Genomic DNA, 24,674 nt, shown 5'->3' with positions numbered 1-24,674 from the left:
AATCAAGGGCCCACAATTCAATATGATGTAGACGATGAAATGTTTATTTGATAAATGGTATCCCAGTTCATCCTGGTGTCCACAGACCGCAGATGCCCTGAACCTCCGTAATGAGGACGTGTCTATCTACCTCTCGCAGATTGAATAATGAAGCTATGAGTGCCTACAGCTCCAAGGGGCGCTCTAAACAAATGATGCAATGGAGAACAGGAGGGGACATTCTGTCACAAGGTATTGATACCTAACTAGTTTTGACTGGTTAGTCGGAGTGGTGGCGTGAAAGTGAGGCAGGACGTCTAGACGAAATGTTTAATCGGGAAGTAACTGTCAGGTTGGAGTTTGTCTGGGAGAAGACGGTGTCGCGTCCGGGGAGACATGTCTCGTGAGACATCATGAGACTTGCGAGATATATGGGAAAGTGATGATCCATGACTGACTTGTCTGGTGCCAGTCCTGTCCTGCATATGTAAGCGTTGATTTGACGCATTTATAGGTTAAATTAAACCCCTAAGCTGTTCACTTTGACAGTGAAATATTGTTCTATTAAAGTCCTGGGGATGATGGAGTATAAAGTATCATCAATACTGCCGACAACGAAGACAGCTTCAATGAACATCATTCATTGAATATATTCAAAGTTCACACTGTAGGTCGCAGCTCAGAACATGTTCCTGTAGCTGATATCAGGCTACAGCTGCGTTCTCAACTCCTTAACATGTTGTCTGGCAATCGGTGAGGGGTGTGTGAGTAAGTGTATGTGAGTGAGTGTTTGGTTATGTGTGTGGTTGGGTGAGAGTGGGTTGGTCAGTGAGAGTGCATGAGGAACTGAGAGTGGTTGAGTGAGTGAGTGAGTGAGTGAGTGAGTTAAGTTTAACTATGAGCAACATTCAACCCTGTTCGGAATCAAACCCAGGTCTCCACCATATTGAGCAAACACTTTCTAGATTTGATATGCTTCTGACATAGACATGGAATATGATTCAAAGGACATAATAAATAGTGTTCTCTAGTGGTGATTCTGATGGCCGTTATGACATATTATTACCTACTTGTATATGATGACCAGGAGATAACACTATATATCACCCAGCTACCCTAGAAACTCTTCATGGAAGACCACAGGTTATCTGTATGGTGTTAGCCCTTAAGCCCTGAGCCTTTTGCAAGGGATTTACGACATTCATTCCTGAGGCAGGGTTTTCTTCATATATTACTCCTTGTCATTTTAATTGTCAGCCCTACAGAGAAACTTCACTGAAGTCAGCCTATTATTGAGATGACGTAATGTGACAAACTGTGACGATCTGTGACATCATGAACAATCGATGACGTTGTATCATATTATTCTCAACACTGAAGCAATGTGATGTCATATGACTTCAACTGACCAATCAGCACTGAGAATCACTAAGATGGCCATGTGCAGTACAGTTATTCACTCATTGATGGTTGTCCGATGTCGTGAAAAGAAATGTCATTCTAACTATACAGTAGTCATCACCGATGCTTACCATGGACAAAGTGAGTGGAGAGGGCATTCCTTGGGAAAAAGGGGCCTAAAAAATATAATAAATAATGAACTCTTTTTATGCATCTGTTTGTATCCAAAATAATCTAACCTCACTAAGGGGGCACGGGTGGCCCAGTTGTCCAAGGCACCGTGATTTGCTGTTCAGAGTTGCATCCCTTGGGCACGCCAGAAACCTATGATTGTGGGTTCAAACCCTGGTTCACCCTGATTATGTTTCTAGGTTTGTCAGCACCATACCCGTGCTCTTGGGTTTCACCAAAGTGGTAAATGTCTGAGACCTGCATCACTTCGGGCTTTCCTCCCACATTAAGCTGACACGCTGTGATATAACTGGAATACTGTTAAAAGCGGCGTCCAACCCAACTCACTCACTCACTCACTCACTTACTAACCTCACTAATTAGCAAATGAACTGCCTGTGTCACATGACAATACCATCACCACACCTGTTTTAAAGGTTGTAACAAGTTCCTCACAGCAATACGTCATTGGCTGAACCCTTCCTCATCATGTGCCGTCTGCTCTCTGTACGTCTCTGATGTGCACATGCCTACCAATGGAGCGTGCTGTCGAATGTTTTAAGTGCTTTTATGTTGACAATATCTGATTTCTTTTGTATTGAAATCCATGCACCCAACTGGTGATGTTTCTTCTGTTATACTGGTAACTGACGCGACATGGCCTTGAAGCTGCTGGATCCCTGCAATGGAGATACGACAATAACATTAGAACAATGGTGTGAGACTGTTACACACAATGTACCGCCAGAAAATGATTAACTTTGGGGGCAGTGAGTCACAACAGCTCCTCTCTGCTTCGTCGTATATGAGAAATGGAATATTTTCAGCTGTTCGGGGAATTTGATTGGTATTAGAGGATCTGGAAAAAATGACAGCCGATTTTTCAACTTCTTACTTCAATAAACTCCGATTATGATCCTTGGTGGGCATCATACCCATGAGTTTCCACCAAAGTCGTAAAGGTCTGTTACCTATATGACTTTGGGTTTCATCACTCAGTAACCTGTCATGCTGTGGTGTAGCTAAAATAATGTCCAAAGCAGAGTCGAACCTAACTCACTCCCTCTTTTTGAAGCCTACTCATCTTGCAGAGATTTTGAAAAATATAACATGAATTGGTTTCGCATTCGTATGTGATACCGGGTACTGTTCTGTATTCTTATTAAAGGGTACATTTCTGTTTACCGAAAACATTTCAGGGGTACTGGTCTGTAGTACCCATCCTAGGTGGATCCAGACGGGTCCAGGAGGTCTGGACCCTCCCGTTTTTTCGAAAACCAAATGTAGTATGTTGTAGGCAGTAAAATTGTCTGAGAGAGGATTTCGATATTTTGGACTTGCCCATTGCGATGACGTCTTCAGCATTAGTGGAACAGATGAAATATGACATATATACCACAACAGTGTCTATTTGCATAAATAATTCAGCTTATTAACCTAATATCAATAACTCATCTATACACAATATATTTGTTCGGTCAAATGTAAACATTGTTTGCTGTCATAAGAGGAGTAGGTGAAATTTGAAAACTGTAAACTTTCCCTGGTATCAAGCAGATATTAGAGACAATATACAAACACATTTATCTGTAAAATCCTTGTACAAATGGACACATGGATATACGAAATGTTGAACCAAGTTTACTCAGACAAACTGGACTTGACGCAAGTGTAAACCCTCCATGTACAAGTCTGCACATCCAAGCAAGACCCTTGATATTTGGAGAGGGCTACTTTACATAGGAGGTAGCCTTTTTGACAAGGAGGGCCATCGGCTTGTTGATGTTGTGTGTTGATCATGTAAACAGCCATGTTGAGAGTCTAAGAGGCGCCTGCCAGTGTGGATGGGATACGAGTGTGCAGGTACTGTGTAGAAATGATTTATAAATACAAAGAGTCATGCATCCTTCATGTGGGGGAATTATTTCTTTGTTTTGTTTATCTGAACACTTCTCGTACTTATAACAGTTAACACTTTATATTATTTGGTTAATTTCCGTATGCTGGAATTTCTTTTAAAAAAACTGTAGAGTAACAGCTTGTGTGATGTTGAGTGCATATATTGTATGCGGTATGTTCAAGCGCTTGCTCATACATCTAGCCGCTGTCACCATCATCTTGACAATGTTTTACAATGAACAAGGATGAATTATTGATCCTGTTTTGTGATATTTTCTGTACTGTGATGCTAATAGTGGCGGATTGCTCAGTTTGTGGATATATTGTGAAATATTGATATCATGCTTCTTCATATTGTCTGGATTTTTTGTATGAAATATTATTTTACATTGTATATAACAAAAAGTAATTTCTAATTAACTATGAAAAAGCAGTGCTGGATTCTGTCAATTATGAACAGGGCATTGTTCGATACAATGATCTCAGTGTCACACCCATACCATATCTGTGTAGAAATACCTTAGTTACTGTAATAAGCGCACCATGCACTTAGAAAATTCAGAATTGGCAAATGATTGTTAAAAACATACAAGGGTTAAGATTATCTGAAGTTTACAAACTTCGTTCCAATGTCGATGAAACTAAAACATTTTTGATAATTACAAGGAAAATATGTTCCCTAACATATGTACACAGGATAGTGTAGACTGTCATGTCAATGTTCAGTCTTCGTTGGGGATGTCGTCTGTCTCCAAGACCATAGAGAAAGAATAGAAAAGGAGTCCAACTCAAGTCTAGAATGATTTGGCAAGTCTAGATTACCTCAGCTCCCGGTAAGGATTGTTGTGCTTTCCATTTGGTTTTTAAAATGTTTTTGTTTATTTTGTAAATATATATGTTTAAATAAGATAACTTTATTTCTGGGACTAAAAGTCAGTCCCTAGGGGGTGCTGATAAGGATTTATACTTACAGATTGGACGAGAAGTTGATAAGATATTGGAGTGCTTATATTCAGGAAAAACGGTATGCGAGTTATGACAGCCATCATGCTGAGGCTACTTTGTGAAGCAGACCCAAGATCATCACTAAGCGACGACAAGACATATTCTCCATGTCAAACTAAAGATACAACAGTGGTGAAAGTCTGTCATCTGAAGTTTGTGTTTTTGAAGTCACATGAGCGAAATGCCTTCAGGTGTATGCATGAGTAAATTGTGTCTCATATATCGGTGACATGTTTCATGCATCAAACAAATTATTCACCAAAATCTCGGGATGCTGATTCAGTGTTCAAACCTAAAGGGGCCCAGGGATTTTCTCAGGGTTTTACCTTGTCTTACAAAACAGGGGGATCCCTAATGGGAGTACAGGGGACCCCTAACACTTAATGTCAAGGGTCCTTGCAGGAAATTTGAGGGTCCTGTAAAGTAATGAAATGGTGTAGTGTAATGTACTGCAAGATTTGAGAATTATTTTGATAACAGGACATTTTTATTTCTTGTAAAAATTGGAACAATAAATAATATTGTCCGTCCCTTGTGACACAATATATTTATTTTCTCCACCAATTCTCTACATTTGTGTGTATTGGACCTACATTTCTGCATCATTTAAAATCCTAATTTTCTTCTGTAATATTTGAATATAGGGGCACCTAAGTCTTGAAATTTACATTTATGCAAGAACACCTCAAGCTTTGTTTCAAATACTCCTAATTTCAGTTTCAACGTTTGCTAGATATCGATTAAAAAACAGATAAAATCTTGCGGCCTTTGTATTGACTAACAAACACATGCCACATGTAAACATAATGGAGAAAAACATATTATCAGTATGGATATGTTTGTGCAAGGGTTTCACTACAGTGCTCTGAATAATGGTTCATAATTGACTTGGCACATCTGGTCAGTCAATCCGCCTCTCATCAATATATGGTTACTGGCAAACTTGACTACACACAGACGCTCACATTGTGAAAGCTGTAAGCCTGCATGACATTTACAAACTTGTCTTTCTCTGTAAAATGCCAGCAGCTTATGTTTCTCGGGGAGTTTAAAATGTCAAGGCAGCAGTAATTGTATGGGAAGACTTTATCCTGCCCTGGCAAAACAAGGAGGAGGTAATCCCGACTGACCAGTGGAAATCTGGGGCGAAAGACCACACAGCTAATTTTATTGAATATCATAGCAGTCAAGTGACCATCTTGACTCCAATCAGTGGCCATCTTGCTTTGGTTGCCAGGGGCAACCTGCTGGATTAAGTTGAGTTGTTGGAACTAGCAGCTGGACCCATGGATCAAGTGGATGAGATATTTCCGCACTCTCCTTCAAATTATTTTTGGCTCGAATTGCTCAGAGGCTAAATCAAACCAGGACATGTGTCAATTATGTTTAGCTTGCTGATTGATCAAGTTGGAGTGAGTGAGTGATTTGACCATTTCACTGATATCCTGGGCCACGTTCCACAAGGCGATCTAGCGCAATGACAGTCGTAAGTCTATGTGAAAGTATTGGAGTTACGATAACCTGAGCACTACGATGGCTGTGTGGAACAGACTCCTGGCCTGATGTGCTTGGAACCTATTGAACCAAGCTCCCCTGATGTGCTGGGAGCCTATTGAACCAGACTACCCTGACGTGGAGCCTATTGAACCAGACTACCCTGACGAGTAGCCTATTGAACCAGACTACCCTGACGTGGAGCCTATTGAACCAGACTACCCTGACGAGTAGCCTATTGAACCAGACTACCCTGACTTGGAGCCTATTGAACCAGACTACCCTGACGTGGAGCCAATTGAACCAGAATACCCTGACGTTGGGCCTATTGAACCAGACTACCCTGACTTGGAGCCTATTGAACCAGACTACCCTGACGTGGAGCCAATTGAACCAGAATACCCTGACGTTGGGCCTATTGAACCAGACTACCCTGACGAGTAGCCTATTGAACCAGACTACCCTGACTTGGAGCCTATTGAACCAGACTACCCTGACGTGGAGCCAATTGAACCAGAATACCCTGACGTTGGGCCTATTGAACCAGACTACCCTGACTTGGAGCCTTTTGAACCAGACTACCCTGACGTGGAGCCTATTGAACCAGAATACCCTGACGTGGAGCCTATTGAACCAGACTACCCTGATGTGCTGGGAGCCTAGTGAACTGGGTTCCTTATGTGCTGGCAGCCTATTGAACCAGGCTCCCCTGACATGCTGGGAGCCTATTGAACCAGGCTCCCCTGACGTGCTTGGAGCCTATTGAACCAGACTACCCTGACGTGGAGCCTATTGAACCAGAATACCCTGACGTGGAGCCTATTGAACCAGACTACCCTGAAGTGGAGCCGATTGAACCAGACTACCCTGACATGGAGCCTATTGAACCAGACTACCCTGACGAGTAGCCTATTGAACCAGACTACCCTGATGTGGAGCCTATTGAACCAGGCTCCCCTGATGTGCTGGGAGCCAATTGAACCAGGCTCCACTGACGTGCTGGGAGCCAATTGAACCAGGCTCCCCTGACATGCTGGGAGCCTATTGAACCAGGCTCCCCTGACGTGCTGGGAGCCTATTGAACCAGGCTCCCCTGATGTGCTGGGAGCCTATTGAACTGGGTTCCTTATGTGCTGGGAGCCCATTGAACCAGGCTCCCCTGACGTGCCGGGAGCCAATTGAACCAGGCTCCCCTGACATGCTGGGAGCCTATTGAACCAGGCTCCCCTGACGTGCTGGGAGCCTATTGAACCAGGCTCCCCTGATGTGCTGGGAGCCTAGTGAACTGGGTTCCTTATGTGCTGGCAGCCTATTGAACCAGGCTCCCCTGATGTGCTGGGAGCCTGTTGAACCAGGCTCCACTGACGTGCTGGGAGCCAATTGAACCAGGCTCCCCTGACGTGCTGGGAGCCAATTGAACCAGGCTCTCCTGACATGCTGGGAGCCTATTGAACCAGGCTCCCCTGACGTGCTGGGAGCCTATTGAACTGGGTTCCTTATGTGCTGGGAGCCCATTGAACCAGGCTCCCCTGACGTGCTGGGAGCCTATTGAACCAGGCTCCCCTGATGTGCTGGGAGCCTATTGAACTGGGTTCCTTATGTGCTGGGAGCCCATTGAACCAGGCTCCCCTGACGTGCTGGGAGCCTATTGAACCAGGCTCCCCTGATGTGCTGGGAGCCTATTGAACTGGGTTCCTTATGTGCTGGCAGCCTATTGAACCAGGCTCCACTGACGTGCTGGGAGCCTATTGAACCAGGCTCCACTGACGTGCTGGGAGCCTATTGAACCAGGCTCCCCTGATGTGCTGGGAGCCTATTGAACCAGGCTCCTCACGTGCTGGGAGCCAATTGAACCAGGCTCCCCTGATGTGCTGGGAGCCTATTGAACCAGGCTCCACTGACGTGCTGGGAGCCTATTGAACCAGGCTCCACTGACGTGCTGGGAGCCTATTGAACCAGGCTCCTGACGTGCTGGGAGCCAATTGAACCAGGCTCCCCTGACATGCTGGGAGCCTATTGAACCAGGCTCCACTGACGTGCTGGGAGCCTATTGAACCAGGCTCCACTGACGTGCTAGGGCACTATCACTCAGCTCCATCCACTGTACCCATTTCAGGAATCCAGCTCAGTTCTTGGTGGAAGATTTCCCCATCAGTAATGGTGTACAGATCAACCACATTTTGACACTTTTTTGGTTGATTTCAGAATTTATGATCAGTTTTTAATTGTGTTGCCATGGCAATGGTCATGGAACACAAATTACTAGTAACCATACTGCTGCAGAATATCTCTGATCTAATTAGATGCCAATATGTTGTGTCTTGATGGTTCGTATGATAACATGAGCGTTGGTTAGTTAGGAGACTAACAGTATATGTTTACAGATTTGTGAGTGTTTTTGAGTAGTCAATTCTTTATACCTGGAAATGTAATTGGGAACTGACATTGTTTATTGACATTGTGAAAGACAAAGTTACCCCGAACTTTCCATAGCATTCTCACTTGACATGAAGTCCCTAATTTAAGAAGCAGATGTAATGTGTCTCTCTCTCTCTCTCTCTCTCTCTCTCTCTCTCTATCTCTCTCTCTCTCTCTCTCTCTCTCTCTCTCTCTCAAGGGGCAGTCGGGTAGCCAAGTTGTCAAAGCGTTTGCTCATCACACCGAAGACAAAGGTTCGATTCCCGACATGGGTACAATGTCTGAAGCCCATTTCTAGTGGAATATTTCAAAAAGCAGCATATAACCTTACTTACTCACTCACTCTCTGTGTCTCTCTGTGGCTTACCTCCCCTTTAAGATATACGCTGATAAACCATGGTTAAGAAACTAGCTGTCACATGTGACACAAGAACACCCACACATACCGACACTATATTATGCAGCAAGGTTTTACTCCTAGAATATTCCTCATTCCTCCCCCTGACATGATGCATCTGCTGGCCGCCGATCAATACAAGTGTGCTGGGCTTATTGCTTCACACATGACAGATGTAGGCGCTACTGAAAAGATTGGTTTCCATGCTAAACTTTCACGAAAATTCTCTGTGTGATGTTGTCGCTTTGTTTCCTGGGAACAGTGTCATTGTGTCAGGGTGTTCTGACTTTTTGGGGCCTTCATTTGTAGTCAGGATCATTCATCTCTGTGATGCAACAGTTTGATGTTTATTAAGACAATACTACATAGATGGCACAGGAGTGTACCAGACAAAGTCCGCCATTCTTGTCCCGGCCATTGTATGGATTATTCTGCTCACTTGAACACAAAGGGTCTGCAGTGTTGCCTTGCTCTTTGTGAAGACTTTGTTGCTTCAATCGGGGAGAAGTATTGATTTCAACAGTAACTTCTTATTTCCTCCTTGTAATATATAGTTACGATTGCAGAATCAGTGTTCAATTGTTCTGGAGTAGATGGGATATGTCAGTAGGAGATTTGTTTTGGTAAAATATATTTACATGCGTTTCATCTAGATGTATGTGAAGTTTAAAGAGTGAGACCAACGAATGTCGGGGTAATCTGGATAACCTATCCTGAGTAAGTGATGGGTGGAAGATGGGTTTTAATCAGCCGAAAGGCGGATCCATAGGGGTCTGGACCCCTTGGAAAACCAAATGTAGTATATTGTAGGCAGTAAAAGTGACTGAGACATGATATAATTAGGATGGACCAGGATTCAAACTCACAATAATAGGCTCCTGACAAGTTAAGGGACACAACTCTGCACAGCATATTTTGGATGCTTAGATGATTTGACTGTACATTCCCCTGAGCAGGAGAGAAAATAGCAACCCAATAAAGAAACTTCACGGAAGTCAACGGACGTTGTTCTAATGACATTTTGTTTTCAATTTCTGTTGTCATGACCACTGGGTAAGAACGCATATTGTTCTCAACAATGCACCAAAATGACATAGTATTGATTCAACAGCTTTGTGAATCATTAAACTGCGTATATCCATTTGTAACATGTTATAATATTCGATCTGTTACCCATATGAGTCCACAATATATAGCATGATCAGTATGATCAAAATGAAGGAAAAGATAAGCGTTTTGAATAACTTTGATGTCATGTATACTTTTGTTGGTGGTCCACCGAAGGAATATATACAGTCTGTGCATGGCTTGCTGGCTACTGTTTGCATGTCTCTTAAGTCTGACATCAGTGTCGAGAGTTTATGTAGTGAGTATTCTATACGTTAGTTGATGCATGGTAATGACAACAGGTGATTTTCCTACATCAGATATATGACAATGGCTCGCTGACCAGAGCTCTATCAATGGCCACCCTGGCCCAGTCTGTGTTATAAGGGGCATTGTGACCTGTCTGTTGTAGAGAATAACAGATCCTGGAATGTTGTCTCAATCAATGTTCTACCCACCAGTCTGTGTTTCAGGAGATGTTGTTACCTGTCTGTTGTAGAGGATAACAGATCCTTGAATGTTGTCTCCATCAATGGTTCCTTTGACCAGTCTGTGTTGCAGTGGGACCTGGTGACCTCTAAGTTGTTATAGAATAAGAGATCATTGAGACTTGTCTCCATCAATGGTTCTTCTGGCCAGTCTGTGTTATAAGGGACTTTGTGACCTCTCAGTGATAGAGAATATGACATCAATGAGTCCAGTTTCCAGCAATGGTTCTTCCGGCCAGTCTGCATTACAGAGAACATAGTGACCTCCAAGTTGTAAAGAATAAGAGATCATTGAGTCCAGTTTCCAGCAATGGTTCTTTTGGCCAGTTTGTGTTGTACGGGACATAATGTGACCTCTCAGTGGTAGAGAATAAGACATCATTGAGTCCGGTTTCCATCAATGGTTCTTCTGGCCAGTTTGTGTTATATGGGACATAATGTGACCTCTCAGTGGTAGAGAATAAGACATCATTGCGTTCAGTTTCCAGCAATGGTTCTTCTGGCCAGTCAGGGTAACAGTGGACATTTGTATGGAGCACGTGATCCGGACGTCCACTCTCCATCAATGATAGTTCCAGCCAACTTAAGTGAAAGTAGACATGGTGACCTACTAGCTGAGGTGACGCAGGTGATCTCCGAACCCATCAATGGTCACCTTGGCCAGCTTAAGTGTTGACCCATTGTAACCTAATCACGAGGGATCAAGACGTGACCGTGTCTCTGTGCCATGAGAATCTCTCCCCCAGAAATCGTTAGTGGAGATCAATAAGGAGGCCCACAGTGCCACTGGTGCTGGAGGGAGAAGATGAAAGGCTGGAGAAGATGGCCAGAACAGCCTCTGTTCTCCCTCATTGACAAAGACTGGAGACACCAAATCACCATGTGCAAACACCACCATCAACCCATTAGGCAGGACTGAGGCCAATCTGTCAAAAACATTTGTGCCAGCTTTGTGATAAGGTCAAGTGAGAATGTATGTCAATAGCTTTTAAGGTTAAGTCTTCAAAGTGGTTTTGTAATGAACCTGTTATAGTGTCAGAATTCTTCTGTTTTTCTTCTGTAATAAGTCGTTTTAAGACTGGAGTGATATGCATGAAGACACAGTTCTGAACTAAGATGGGGATGTCGATTTGTAGTTCATACTTTAGAATGTCATTGTATCTGGCAACAGTTAAGTATTTTCAGTTTTGGGAAAACATACAACTCTATGGATTATAACTTCTGGCTTTTTGCATGAGTGACATTTCGATGTAGATTTTTACACCATTATTTAAGTTGATGTTTTCTAAGTTACTTACAACTTGAGAGTGCCAAACTCTTATTTTCAGTTTTATAAATAGCACCAGCTCCTTATTTTGAAAATCTGAAAGTAAATGCTAACACAACAGTACTCGTAACAATCACAAAGACCTGTATTTCCCTGACACCAACACCTTCATTAAGTAACACCTGTATTTACACAATATACAACATACAGTTATAGACCAGAAGCCTATACCTAATTTCGACTACCATGTTTCAGACATGAATGGTCAATATCGGCCTGATTGGTGTTTATTGATGAAGGAGAATTATTTGCCCAGCGTGAAAAATTGACAGCCAATCAGCAAGACTGATGGACTGGTCTATGTCCCCTTGTTGCAGCTAGTTTTATGGGTGTCCGAAGATCACCTTGACTTCAAGTAGGTGGTGAACTATTACATGTGCTCTGTTGACTGGCTGTCTGTGAGTCGACAGGCGATGGCCGTGTTCTTTGCAGGTTGTGTTTGGATGACAGTGAACATATCCTCCACTGGTCTATGAATCAAATATAAAAAAATGGCGGAGCGTGAAGTTTGCTTGTGAGAGTAAAATTGCTCTTGAAATATGAACATCAGTGGAGAAATTTGTTATGCACTAAACAAACTCTTGATGTGTAGACATGTCGCCATCTATATTTACATTCGTAATCAAGATGGCTGCGTTTGCACACCTATAACCATTGTGTGGCTGCCAGCTGTAGGTGGAAAGTGATAAGCTTGCTGTGTGAACCAACAGTGATCCAACAGTTTATGTGCTCAACTGATAGGGTAGCTCAACTCATGGGCACTGTACACACGGAGTGGGAGCCACATTCTGATTGGCTGAAAATATCATTAGATGGGATTTGAAACCATGAAATCTTATGCACCTTTCCTAACATTTACAGCTACTCAATAACACAAAATTAAAAGCATAAATCACTAACGATTAGTGACATTGTAAATACGGTGTTATTGTCCAAGCACTTTCTGTCTGCATTCAACAGCTGTGGGATATGGATGACGTCACACGTGGCCATGACAATTCAACTGCTTTGGTTAGCAGATGTGGACAATGAGAGGAATTGGGGAGGTCCAGGACTACATCTTGTCATTCAAGCCTTGCGGGTGGATATTTTATCAGGGTCTGTTTCAGCTGTTGTATGGCCTGGTTGGTATTGCAGGTCTCTAGTAGAGCCCCCTGCTGAGTTGAAATGTTCTAGCTGTTGTATGGTCTGGTTGGTATTGCAGGTCTCTAGTAGAATGCCCTGCTGAGTTGAAATGTTTCAGCTGTTGTATGGTCTGGTTGGTATTGCAGGTCTCTAGTAGAGACCCCTGCTCAGTTGAAATGTTCTAGCTGTTGTATGGCCTGGTTGGTATTGCAGGTCTCTAGTAGAGCCCCCTGCTCAGTTGAAATGTTTCAGCTGTTGTATGGTCTGGTTGGTATTGCAGGTCTCTAGTAGAGCTCCCTGCTGAGTTCAAATGTTCTAGCTGTTGTATGGTCTGGTTGGTATTGCAGGTCTCTAGTAGAGCCCCCTGCTGAGTTGAAATGTTCTAGCTGTTGTATGGTCTGGTTGGTATTGCAGGTCTCTAGTAGAGCCCCCTGCTGAGTTGAAATGTTCTAGCTGTTGTATGGTCTGGTTGGTATTGCAGGTCTCTAGTAGAGCTCCCTGCTGAGTTGAAATGTTTCAGCTGTTGAAAACATCAAAGATGTTTCATCCAAACCTGGTATGAGTATTGTTCCTGGTCTGATGTGATGCCTTTTGCTGTTGCGGAGGGATATATCTAGACCTGCTCAGAGGCCGATATTCGGCCCCTAGTCTGCAGTAAATGTCATTAACAATTCCCAAAATGGAATTTCCCAATTTGTTAATAACTAATATCTAATTGTATAGTTTTGTAGAAATAACCTGTATTTCACTGATAACAGGGTAAAAAGGAACAAGCTGTTTACTACAGTATGACAGTAGTTCTTGCTTTTCTTGTTTCTTCCACTTTACAATGGCCTCTGTAATGTTGTAGACAGAGCATCTGCCCGGGGAGCGGAAGGTCGGGGGTTCGATCCCCGGCAGCGTCATACCGAAAGATGTTTAAAGATAGTACCCATTGTTACCCTGTCATTATGGAGCTAAAACAAGGACTGGTCGGCTCAGAGTCAGTATACTGTGTCTGAGTGGGGTATCCATGTTAAACTGTGGCATATGGTATCTCAGTAGGATAGCACAATAAACCGGCATAAGTTGGACGGGTACAAGCAGACACACATGCTCCCACTCATGCAATTGAACATGCACACACAAACACACGCGTGCATGCATGTCGCTATTGTAGCAGGGCGTAGAGTCATCCCACAGGTGACAGGTTAACCTCTTTAGTCATGTGGACAAGGTGTCCGACCTCTGATCAGAAGGTCCGTGGTTCGAATCCCATCATGGGACTCGGAAATTTTATGGCCGCTAAACTATGATAGTGCAATAATCTTGAACCCAACATTAAACTCCATTCCACATCACTTCAGCTTGTTCTGATGTTGATCAGACCCTTTGTATATGAAACTCACATATCCCGCTTGATATCAACATGGACGGCAAGTTTACCACATGCTTTCATTCACAAGTCTTCTGACTTAGTGGAATCAGCTTCACAGAGCCTTACAATCGTTGGGTGAATCACGGTGGACCATTCCTAAAGGGCCATATCTGATCAAAGAGTTTATATGATTACAGCTGAATCTTGGATACAATTATACAAGTGGCATTGATTTCAGCCCATTGAATCCTGGGAAAATCATGCTGGTTTCTTTTGTGGGATGTCTCTAATCTGAATGTCTCTCGAGCTACGATTTACCTCTTGGCAATCGTGGGAGAAACAACTGGCATTCTGAAGCAATGCTTGATGACTGTCCTTATATACGGCAGCCATGTGTCAATGAATGGGATCAAGTCTGATCCATCTCAAGAAAAAAAGGCTGTCTGCTAGCTTCATCTTGAATTTAATAGTTGATGAAAACAGGAAGTGCAATTTCCCAGCATGCACTGTCCAGGTGAGAGTTGCTATGGTTACAGGATATGGCTATGCGATCATGTTGATAAATGTCTTTGAAGTTTAATTGATTTAAGTCTTTTCATGTGCCAGAGTTATTTTAACTCGATAGATTACCAGTTACGTACTTCACCTCATTTGGTTTAAAATTGATTGGAAAACTTTCAACTTTGAATTTGATACTGAATAATAAATGTAATCAGTATGCATGGGACTCCCGATGAGCACATTGACGGATAATATTCCTCGGGCTACACCGATTCACTTTGTACTTTGACACAAGTGAGTGAGGTTAGTTTTGAACAGTATTTCAGTTGTATCACGGCAAGTCGGAGGAAGGACCAGAGTGATGCAGGTCTTAGACATTTATATAGGGAAATCTACATACATGGGTGTGGTGCTAACAATGTTAGGATCATAATTAGGTGAATCTGGGATTCAAACCCACAATCATAAGTTTATTTATACCTAAGGGGAATAACTCTGACTGGGAAAAGTCAATGCTTTAGACGACTGTGCTCCATAACTTGAAGGTGAGTGTGTGAGTGAGTGAGTATGGTTTTATGCCGCTTTTAGCAATATTCCGGCAATATCACGGCGGGGGACACCAGAAATGGGCTTCACACATTGTACTCATGTCAGGAATCTGACTTGGGTTTGCGGAGTGACGAGCTAACGTTTTAACCACTAGGCTACACCACCGCCCCTGATAGTGATTGGATACCACTACAATGCTACAAACTAAACATTTTAGAGAACTGTAGTCTATCCTCAACTGATTGAATAATAAAAGGCTCAACCAAACTATACTTTGTACATTTCATTCAAGTAGATAAATAATGCATTAAGGAATTCATTTTCTTTAAGTTTTAGTTATCACCCTTTTGTATACTTGTATCAAAACCTGACCTCTGTTGCAAAAGTATCCGTGGTCTTGTGGTAGACGTCCCCCCAGAGAGCAGAAGGTCCGGGGTTCGATCCCCAGCTGCGTCATACCAAAAGACGTTAAAAGATGGTACCCTGTCTCATGCTTGGCATTAAGGGGCTAAAACAAGGACTGGTCAGCTCGGAGTCAGTAAACTGTGTCTGAGTGGGGTATTCATGTTAAACTGCGGCATGGTATCTTAGTGAGCTAGCACTATAAATCAGCAACAGTCCCGACTAGTACAAGCAGCAACACACACACACACACACACACACACACACACACATGCATGCACGTTGCAATAATCTTGGACGCAGCGTTAAACCATGCCTTAGTGGTGTGCGTGGGATGTCTTGTTTAACATATACAGTGTGTGGGAGCAAGGTGTTCCCTGCCGCCTGAACTCTCCCTACATCTGGAGGCACACCTGTCTTCAAGCAGTGTGTGTCTGTCAGCACATGCCAGCGAGTGTCTTCACACCTGGGGAACAATGGAGGTGTGTCTGTCATCAGTAGCTAGCACACCTGTAGACAAATGTGTCTATTGTAAGAGACTAGCACACCTGTAGATAAACGTGTCTGTTGTTAGAGGCTGGCACACCTGTAGATAAACGTGTCTGTTGTTAGAGGCTGGCACACCTGTAGATAAATGTTTCTGTTGTTAGAGGCTGGCATACCTGTAGATAATTGAGTGAGTGAGTTTGATTTTATGCTGCAATAATCCATCAATATCACGGCGGGGGACACCAGAAGTGGACTTCACACATTGCACCCATGTCAGGAATCGAACCCGTGTCTTCAGCGTGACGAGCGAATGCTTTAACCACTAGGCTAACCGACCACCCCGCCTGTAGACAGTCATGTCTGTTGTTAGAGGCTAGCACATCTGTAGATAAACGTGTCTGTTGTTAGAGGCTAGCACACCTGTAGATAAACGTGTCTGTTGTTAGAGGCTAGCACATCTGTAGATAAACGTGTCTGTTGTTAGAGGTTAGCACACCTGTAGATAAACGTGTCTGCTGTTAGAGGCTAGCACACCTGTAGATAAACGTGTCTGTTGTTAGAGGTTAGCACACCTGTAGATAAATGTGTCTGTTGTTAGAGGCTAGCTTACCTGTAGATAAACGTGTCTGTTGTTAGAGGTTAGCACACCTGTAGATAAACGTGTCTGTTGTTAGAGGTTAGCACACCTGTAGATAAACGTGTCTGTTGTTAGAGGTTAGCACATCTGTAGATATGTGTGGCATTTTATTGTGCTATGACTATTGAGCAAAACAATGTTTGCATGTTAATGTGCTATATCTGTTGAATGTGCTATGAATAAATGCATTTGTATACATAAATGTATTACATGTAGCAAAAGGCTGTATAAATGAATTTTATACATAGTTTATACATTCTTATTGGTATGTCTTTTGGTATGTTCCATTCCCCAAATAGGCACAGGGCCATAATAATTGTTGTTGTAGAAGTCTTGGCGAGAGAGGAGGAGGGGGGGGGGGGGGGGGGGGGACTGGGAAGGAGGTTTGGGTTGAGCGAGTATTTAGAGAATAACCGAAAAACTACAAAAGTTGCAGATTATCTGTTCCTCTGTGAGGTTGCACAGAAATATCGTGGCATGTCAGATTTATGTGGAAGGAAGTCCAAAGTGGCACAGGTTGCAAACATGTTCAAAGATCTAAAACAATACCTTGCTTGTTTCTTGTTTAACGCCGCACTCAGCAATATTCCAGCTATATGACGGCGATCTGTAAATAATCGAGTCTGGACCAGACAATCCAGTAATGGACATCATGAGCATTGATCCACGCAATTGGGATTCAATGACATGCATCAACCAAATCGGGGAGCCTGACCGCCCGATCCCGTCAGTTGCCTTTTACGACAAGCATAGTCACCCTTTACGGCAAGCATGGATTGCTTAAGACCTATTCCACCCTGGATCTTCACGGGTCTCTAAAAGATTAGCTTTTGAAGACATTAGAATTAAAATGAATGGAAACAAAGACATTGAGAGAAATTTGGTGAAGAAAACAGCTTCATTCATGATGTGATAATTATGGATGAACAGAAACTTAAGCTCATAAAGACAACTTTATCAGGTGTACAAGAAGGAGAGAGGTAGAGGCATTTGTTGTTGCAGTTGCCATGGAAACCATATACCTACTAGTATTGAGTTAAATACTTGAAATGAGTTAGGTTTCTTGTTACCTGTTTGCTTGAGATGAGATGTACTGATTTCCACACAACTATTCCACTCTCTGTCGTCACGTACACTTGCTTCCTCTGAAGCGTGTTCAAAGTTGTCTCTGACTGCCATTGCTGAAAGAATTTGTAGCATTTTGATGGCAACCACAAACAGACTATCAGGGAAAACTATCTCTGGCTCTCTCTCAAGACCCAGTTTGAAGACAACACCATGTATTTCGTATTGCCATATATTCCAAGTTGTATGGAAAGTACACTCTTCTGATAAGATTAACTGTGCGTATCATAAATACACATATAAATTAATTCACTAATTCAATGAAGTCACTACAGCGGCCAGAGGTCATTGAAATAAACATTTGGACTTAAAGTGTCATCCCTTTTTATAGTGATTGTTATTCTTATTTTTAAATAATTCTTGAACAAACAGAAAAAGTCCATGTTAAAAAATCAAGATGGCCTCTTGGTTTAAAGTGCTACATCACACTATGCAGAGTTACCTCCCTTTGGTTGCATGGATCCTGTGACCAGAGGTTCAAATCCAAGATTGAGTCAGTGATGATCTTGGGTAGTCAGCCCAATATCTGGTTCACCCAAATTACCAATTAACCTGACATGCGATGATATAACAGAATACACGACAAAACATGTTAAACACAAGTTATTCACATACACGAGAGCCCAGCACATGATGGTCGTAGCGTATAATCTAGTTGGTCAATGGTGGTATTCTGTGGAAAACTAAATTCTATAATGGTGTTGAATTCTGAATATTACGTTTGGCCACAGGTAGAGGTGGTAGAGAGGCATTAACTGTTGAATTCTGTCACTGAGGCAAGGGTTCCAATCTAAGATTTTATCTGATTATGAATTTTGCTTTATCCGTTTCATGACATACTCCTTGGTTTCACAAAAGTGGTAAATATGTACGACCTGCATCAAATTGGACTTATCTCCACATGTGGCCGACACACGATAATGTGAGTGAGTGAGTGAGTGAGTGAGTGAGTTGGGTTTAATGCCGCTTTTAACATCATTCCAGTTATATCACAGCGTGTCAGCTTAATGTGGGAGGAAAGCCCGAAGTGGGGCAGGTGTCAGACATTTACCTCTTCGGTGAAACCCACGAGCATGGGTATGGTGCTGACAAACCTAGAAACATAATCGGGGCGAACCAGGATTTGAACCCACAATCATAGGTTTCTGGTTGGGCTGTGAAGAGTCCAAATTTACTACCCGGGTACCCACACCCCTATTACCCGACCCTACCCGGCTACCCACTGTTGGTGTCAAGAGATAGGTACAAAATGTCCGATTGGGAATAGTTTGACAGTAGCCCTGGCAAAATGTATTTAGATACACGTATAAAACGATATGGCCATGCATACACTGACGTTGACTGAATGTTTCACTTTTTTCAAACATATAAAAGTCAGAAGGAATGTGTGTTTCACCCTTAAACCTACAATGATCTTAAGTCTACAATGTTCATGAGTGGGCGTGACTTATGTATGCACTCTTCCTGAAATTACATAGAAAGGAAAGGATTCTTTCCTTAACTTAGAGACCGCCTCCGTGGTAGAGCGTCCGCCCGGAGAGTGAAAGGTCCGGGATTTGATCCCCGGCTGCGCCATACCAAAAGATGTTAAAAGATGGTACTTGTTGATACCTTGTCTGGCGCTCGGCATTAAGGGGCTAAAACAAGGACTGGTTGGCTTGGAGTCAGTATACTGTGTCTGACTGGGTTATTCATATTAAACTGCGGCATGGTATCTCAGTGGGCTAGCACTATAAATCTCCATCAGTCCGAACTAGTACAAGAAGCCACGCACACACGTGCATGCACGTCGCTAATAAGTGCAATAATCTTGGATGTGAAGTTAGACCCCATTTTATCTCACCTCACCTAAACTTAGATGGTCAACCATTCTTATTGGGCCAACTCCCAAGTGACCTTGACCTTCAGACAAAACAGGTATTCCCCAAAACAGGTGCTTCTCACAAGGGTTTGTGAGTGAAAGTTTATGGGAATTTGTTTCCTTTCAAATGACAGATATAATACACTGATAGCAAAAATGCTTTTATGTTTTTATACACATCATCAGAAAAGAAAGCCCTGTCTGAATGTGTATCACAAGGACATGTTTGTTTTGACCTTCATATGTAGATTACATCCGGTTAGTTGTTCATCCACTAACATGCGACAAGATAATGTTAAACATTATTTTAAGATGTCATACAACATTTAGCTTCATTTCTCATTTCAGTTATGTTCTTTTTAGAAAAACATCCAATTTCCTACAACAATTGAACCACATGATGACATTGTACATGATCATATTACAGCATATCGTCAGAGAGCTGTCTTCATAAAAATACATTTTTAACAGACAACAAAACACATTAAAAGCTGTGTGATTCTGAAAAGGCAGCAGTCGGAATTGATACTATTGTCAGTCATTGTGAAAATTCATGACAGTTTAATCACCAGGGGGCTAAGAAATGACATTGTCTTAATACTTCTTTTTATCATGTTCATACAAATATCGGAATAAGTTTATGGGGGAACAGTTTATTATGTACATGAGAAATAAACCAAAACCTCACCTTGTTACTAGATGCATGGCACAATGTGTCTGAGCAGCTAGATTTTTATTCCTATGGAGAATGAAAGGTGTTTCATGGATACATGTATTTATTCCAAACTGACAGTAGAAATGAGAAGAACCCAAAAGATGGTTGTGCCTCATTAACAATGTTGATATGTATATTCTTGCCATGGCCAAACCAGCACTATACGAATCAATATTTGCTGGCCTTGAAACACTGGCATTTTTCCAAAAGATGGACCAGCACAGTATCACACAGCCCTCTAAACCCAGACCCTGTTTTGCTCCAAAAGTGCCGCACTAAGATTTTGATAATATCAATATGATCACATCAAAAACGATTTTATGAATAAATATGAACTTGCTTGATAAGTCAAGAAATCGGTAAACATAGAAGACAGTAGTGGAAATATAAACTCTTGAAAAGGTAGATAATTTGATCCATTTCATCCCGTTCTGGTGGTCCTCTTGAAAAAAGATACCAACATTTTAAACCCCTTATAACTGTACATTTGGATATGATCTGTCCCTTCCAATGTAGAACCTTAGGAGCTCTAAGGATATAGACTCTCTGTCTGACTGTGTCATTTTGGCTGAGTGAGTGAGTGAGTGAGTGCACACCAAGTGTCATGCAAGGAAATCATGAAAGGAATTGTTCATGGACAAAAACACAAGACAAAATAAGGAGGCATTCATATTTTCCATCAGACCACTATATTTCCAACACTAGAGGGCCTGATTAATATTTACAAGGTGTGGTCGGCTCGTAGTCATCTGGTGAGCATCTTGTGGTCGTCTAGTGGTTGTCTGGTGGTAGTCCAATGGTTGTCGTCTAGTGGTTGTCTGGTGGTGGTTTAGTGGTTGTCTGGTGGTCGTCCAGTGGTTGTCGTCTAGTGGTTGTCTGGTGGTGGTTTAGTGGTCGTCTGGTGGTTGTCTCGTGGTCCTCTAGTTGAGGAAGCCATGTGTAGGTGGGGAAGCCATGTGTAGGTAGGGAAGCCAGCTGAGGAAGCCATTAGTAGGTGGGGAAGCCAGGTGTAGGTGGGGAAGCCAGGTGTAGGTGGGGAAGCCAGGTGTAGGTGGGGAAGCCAGCTGAGGAAGCCATGTGTAGGTGGGGAAGCCATGTGTAGGTAGGGAAGCCAGCTGAGGAAGCCATGTGTAGGTGGGGAAGCCATGTGTAGGTGGGGAAGCCAGCTGAGGAAGCCATGTGTAGGTGGGGAAGCCATGTGTAGGTAGGGAAGCCAGCTGAGGAAGCCATGTGTAGGTGGGGAAGCCATGTGTAGGTAGGGAAGCCAGCTGAGGAAGCCATGTGTAGGTGGGGAAGCCATGTGTAGGTGGGGAAGCCATGTGTAGGTAGGGAAGCCAGCTGAGGAAGCCATGTGTAGGTGGGGAAGCCAGGTGTAGGTGGGGAAGCCAGGTGTAGGTGGGGAAGCCAGCTGAGGAAGCCATGTGTAGGTGGGGAAGCCATGTGTAGGTAGGGAAGCCAGCTGAGGAAGCCATGTGTAGGTGGGGAAGCCATGTGTAGGTGGGGAAGCCAGCTGAGGAAGCCATGTGTAGGTGGGGAAGCCATGTGTAGGTAGGGAAGCCAGCTGAGGAAGCCATGTGTAGGTGGGGAAGCCATGTGTAGGTAGGGAAGCCAGCTGAGGAAGCCATGTGTAGGTGGGGAAGCCATGTGTAGGTGGGGAAGCCATGTGTAGGTAGGGAAGCCAGCTGAGGAAGCCATGTGTAGGTGGGGAAGCCATGTGTAGGTGGGGAAGCCAGGTGTAGGTGGGGAAGCCAGCTGAGGAAGCCATGTGTAGGTAGGGAAGCCAGCTGAGGAAGCCATGTGTAGGTGGGGAAGCCATGTGTAGGTGGGGAAGCCATGTGTAGGTGGGGAAGCCAGCTGAGGAAGCCATGTGTAGGTGGGGAAGCCATGTGTAGGTAGGGAAGCCAGCTGAGGAAGCCATGTGTAGGTGGGGAAGCCATGTGTAGGTGGGGAAGCCATGTGTAGGTGGGGAAGCCAGCTGACGAAGCCATGTGTAGGTAGGGAAGCCAGCTGAGGAAGCCATGTGTAGGTGGGGAAGCCATGTGTAGGTAGGGAAGCCAGCTGAGGAAGCCATGTGTAGGTGGGGAAGCCATGTGTAGGTGGGGAAGCCAGGTGTAGGTGGGGAAGCCAGCTGAGGAAGCCATGTGTAGGTAGGGAAGCCAGCTGAGGAAGCCATGTGTAGGTGGGGAAGCCATGTGTAGGTGGGGAAGCCAGGTGTAGGTGGGGAAGCCAGCTGAGGAAGCCATGTGTAGGTGGGGAAGCCAGCTGAGGAAGCCTTTGTGGGTGGGGAAGCCAGCTATGGAAGCCTTTTGTAGGTGGGAGAACATTGGCTTCACCTCGCTCACAGGCTCTCCAGGTAGTTTCCAACTGACGATGACGAGGAAGTCAATTCTATTCTCTCATGCTTGAAGACGTTTTTGTGGGCACTGAAAACAGCCCTTAGGGTTCTTTTAACAAAAGCTTTCAGCTGTAATCTATAGCCCTTTATGATAATATTGAGCCTCGATACTTCCAATATCCTGATCCTACTACCACTTAGGAATCAGCAGATATAGCCTCCAGGAGAAGCCCCCTGTGCCCCAAATTACTCCTGACCAAGCTCCATGGCGTTCTACTTGGGCCAGCAAGGTTCAATAGGCCAGTTTGTCTTTTTGTCTCTTTTTATAGGAATGGGTGATGTCCGTCCGTCCTTCTGTCCATCCGTCACGTTTCATTTCCAGAGCAGACCTCAAAAAGCATGAGAGATATCTTAACCAAACTTGGCACATAGATAGGTCTAGTGGTGAACTGATGCCTCTTGGGATTTTTGAAAAATTTATTTTTTGAGTTTCAACAGCCACAACAATGACTAAGACTGAAAATGGAGGTTGTGCTCTTTTCTGGAGCTGATCTTGAAAACCGTACAATAATATTTTGCCTTGTACACAACCGTACATGTCATATTGACCGGGGATATGGGTATTTCATGCTTGTTGTTTAATGTCATAGACATCAATATCCCAGCTGTATCCTAGTGACCAGAAAAATAAAGAGTGTGGACCAGACAAACCAGTTATTTACAGTATGACGAATGTCCCAGGTATATTTACTAACATAGGAACCGCCAGATGTGTTTCTGATACTGGATTCCCCGCCTCCACCCCCTATCATGTATAGAATGGCTGTCCTATTCAGCTCACACTCACTGATGAGGAACATGATAAGGTCAGACATGCTTCAACTCCATGTACCATCTGTTGCTGTCAAGCTTAACCATCCGGCCAGCAGGTGGCACTACTGACTGGGGGCTGCGTGAATGTTGCTGTCAGCTCGCTGTATACATACATAACAATATATACCAATAACCAGGTCTGTCAGCTTCCAAGGCTATTGGGGGCGGTCGGGTAGCCTAGTGGTTAAAGCGTTCGCTCGTCACGCCGAAAACCTGGGTTCGATTCCCGACATGGGTGCAATGTGTGAAGCCCATTTCTGGTGTCCCCCACTGTGATACTGCTGGAATATTGCTAAAGGCGGCATAATATCAAACTCACTCACTCACTCCAAGGCTATTGTTTGTTGGCTCCGTACTGAGCAAAGATTGTCTGAACTTAGGCTTTTTGATGAAGTGTCTGTGTGCTCGTTAAGTTGTCATCTGCATGTTTCTACATCACATATAAATTCATTTACTGTGTCTAATATGTTTGAAGCTCTAAACCCACCTGATATCATCATCTGTAACAGGATAGTTTGCTCACAGTACAATGCTTTTGGTTTCAATTTAGGAATTTTGTAACAGGAATTTATTCTAATGTGTCCATAACAAGGCAAACAGGAGCTGATTGGTGACTGAACAGTTTCAGCCTTAATTGGAAACAGATGAAACTATGCTCCCAAGATGCCCAGTTAATGTTCCTGCCGTTTGAAACCAATAAATAATGGGATTAAACTACAGTTGTTGACCAGCGTCCTTGCATTTATGCCCATGTATTTAGTTAGCACAGCCAGGGGTGTGTTCCTAACAGACCACCAAGTGCTGGATCGTCACTTGGGATGGACTAATATATCACTCTCCGATAGATCAGACAGCTAGCCAGGGTTATCTCCCCTGGGCACAGTTGAAGGACTTCAAGAAGACTGTGGCTCTGCTTCATCTGTTGGTCCTGTTGTAAATGTGGAATGGATTATTTGTCTTTGACCATGTGAGGATGGGGGTAGTGTTGTTCTATATATGGTGCCCACTCTCTTGGGGCA

At 43.4% G+C, this 24,674-nt stretch overlaps 2 protein-coding genes across 8 annotated transcripts in view; one reads left to right on the top strand and one right to left on the bottom strand.

Moving 5' to 3' along the window:
- Positions 1 to 24,674, top strand: part of LOC124111827 — a 229,313-nt gene that overhangs the window by 14,232 nt on the left and 190,407 nt on the right. The window lies entirely within an intron of this gene.
- On the bottom strand, positions 21,368 to 22,690 carry LOC125372987 (proline-rich extensin-like protein EPR1). The gene has a single exon (XM_048383765.1). It carries the CDS (start codon positions 22,688 to 22,690, stop codon positions 21,368 to 21,370), a length of 1,323 nt encoding a protein of 440 aa, XP_048239722.1.

Source organism: Haliotis rufescens, unplaced genomic scaffold, assembly GCF_023055435.1.
Source record: "Haliotis rufescens isolate VD_foot unplaced genomic scaffold, xgHalRufe1.0.p SCAF_5, whole genome shotgun sequence".
NCBI classification, from domain to species: Eukaryota; Metazoa; Mollusca; class Gastropoda; order Lepetellida; family Haliotidae; genus Haliotis; species Haliotis rufescens.
This window is presented reverse-complemented; position numbering and strand designations above follow the sequence as displayed.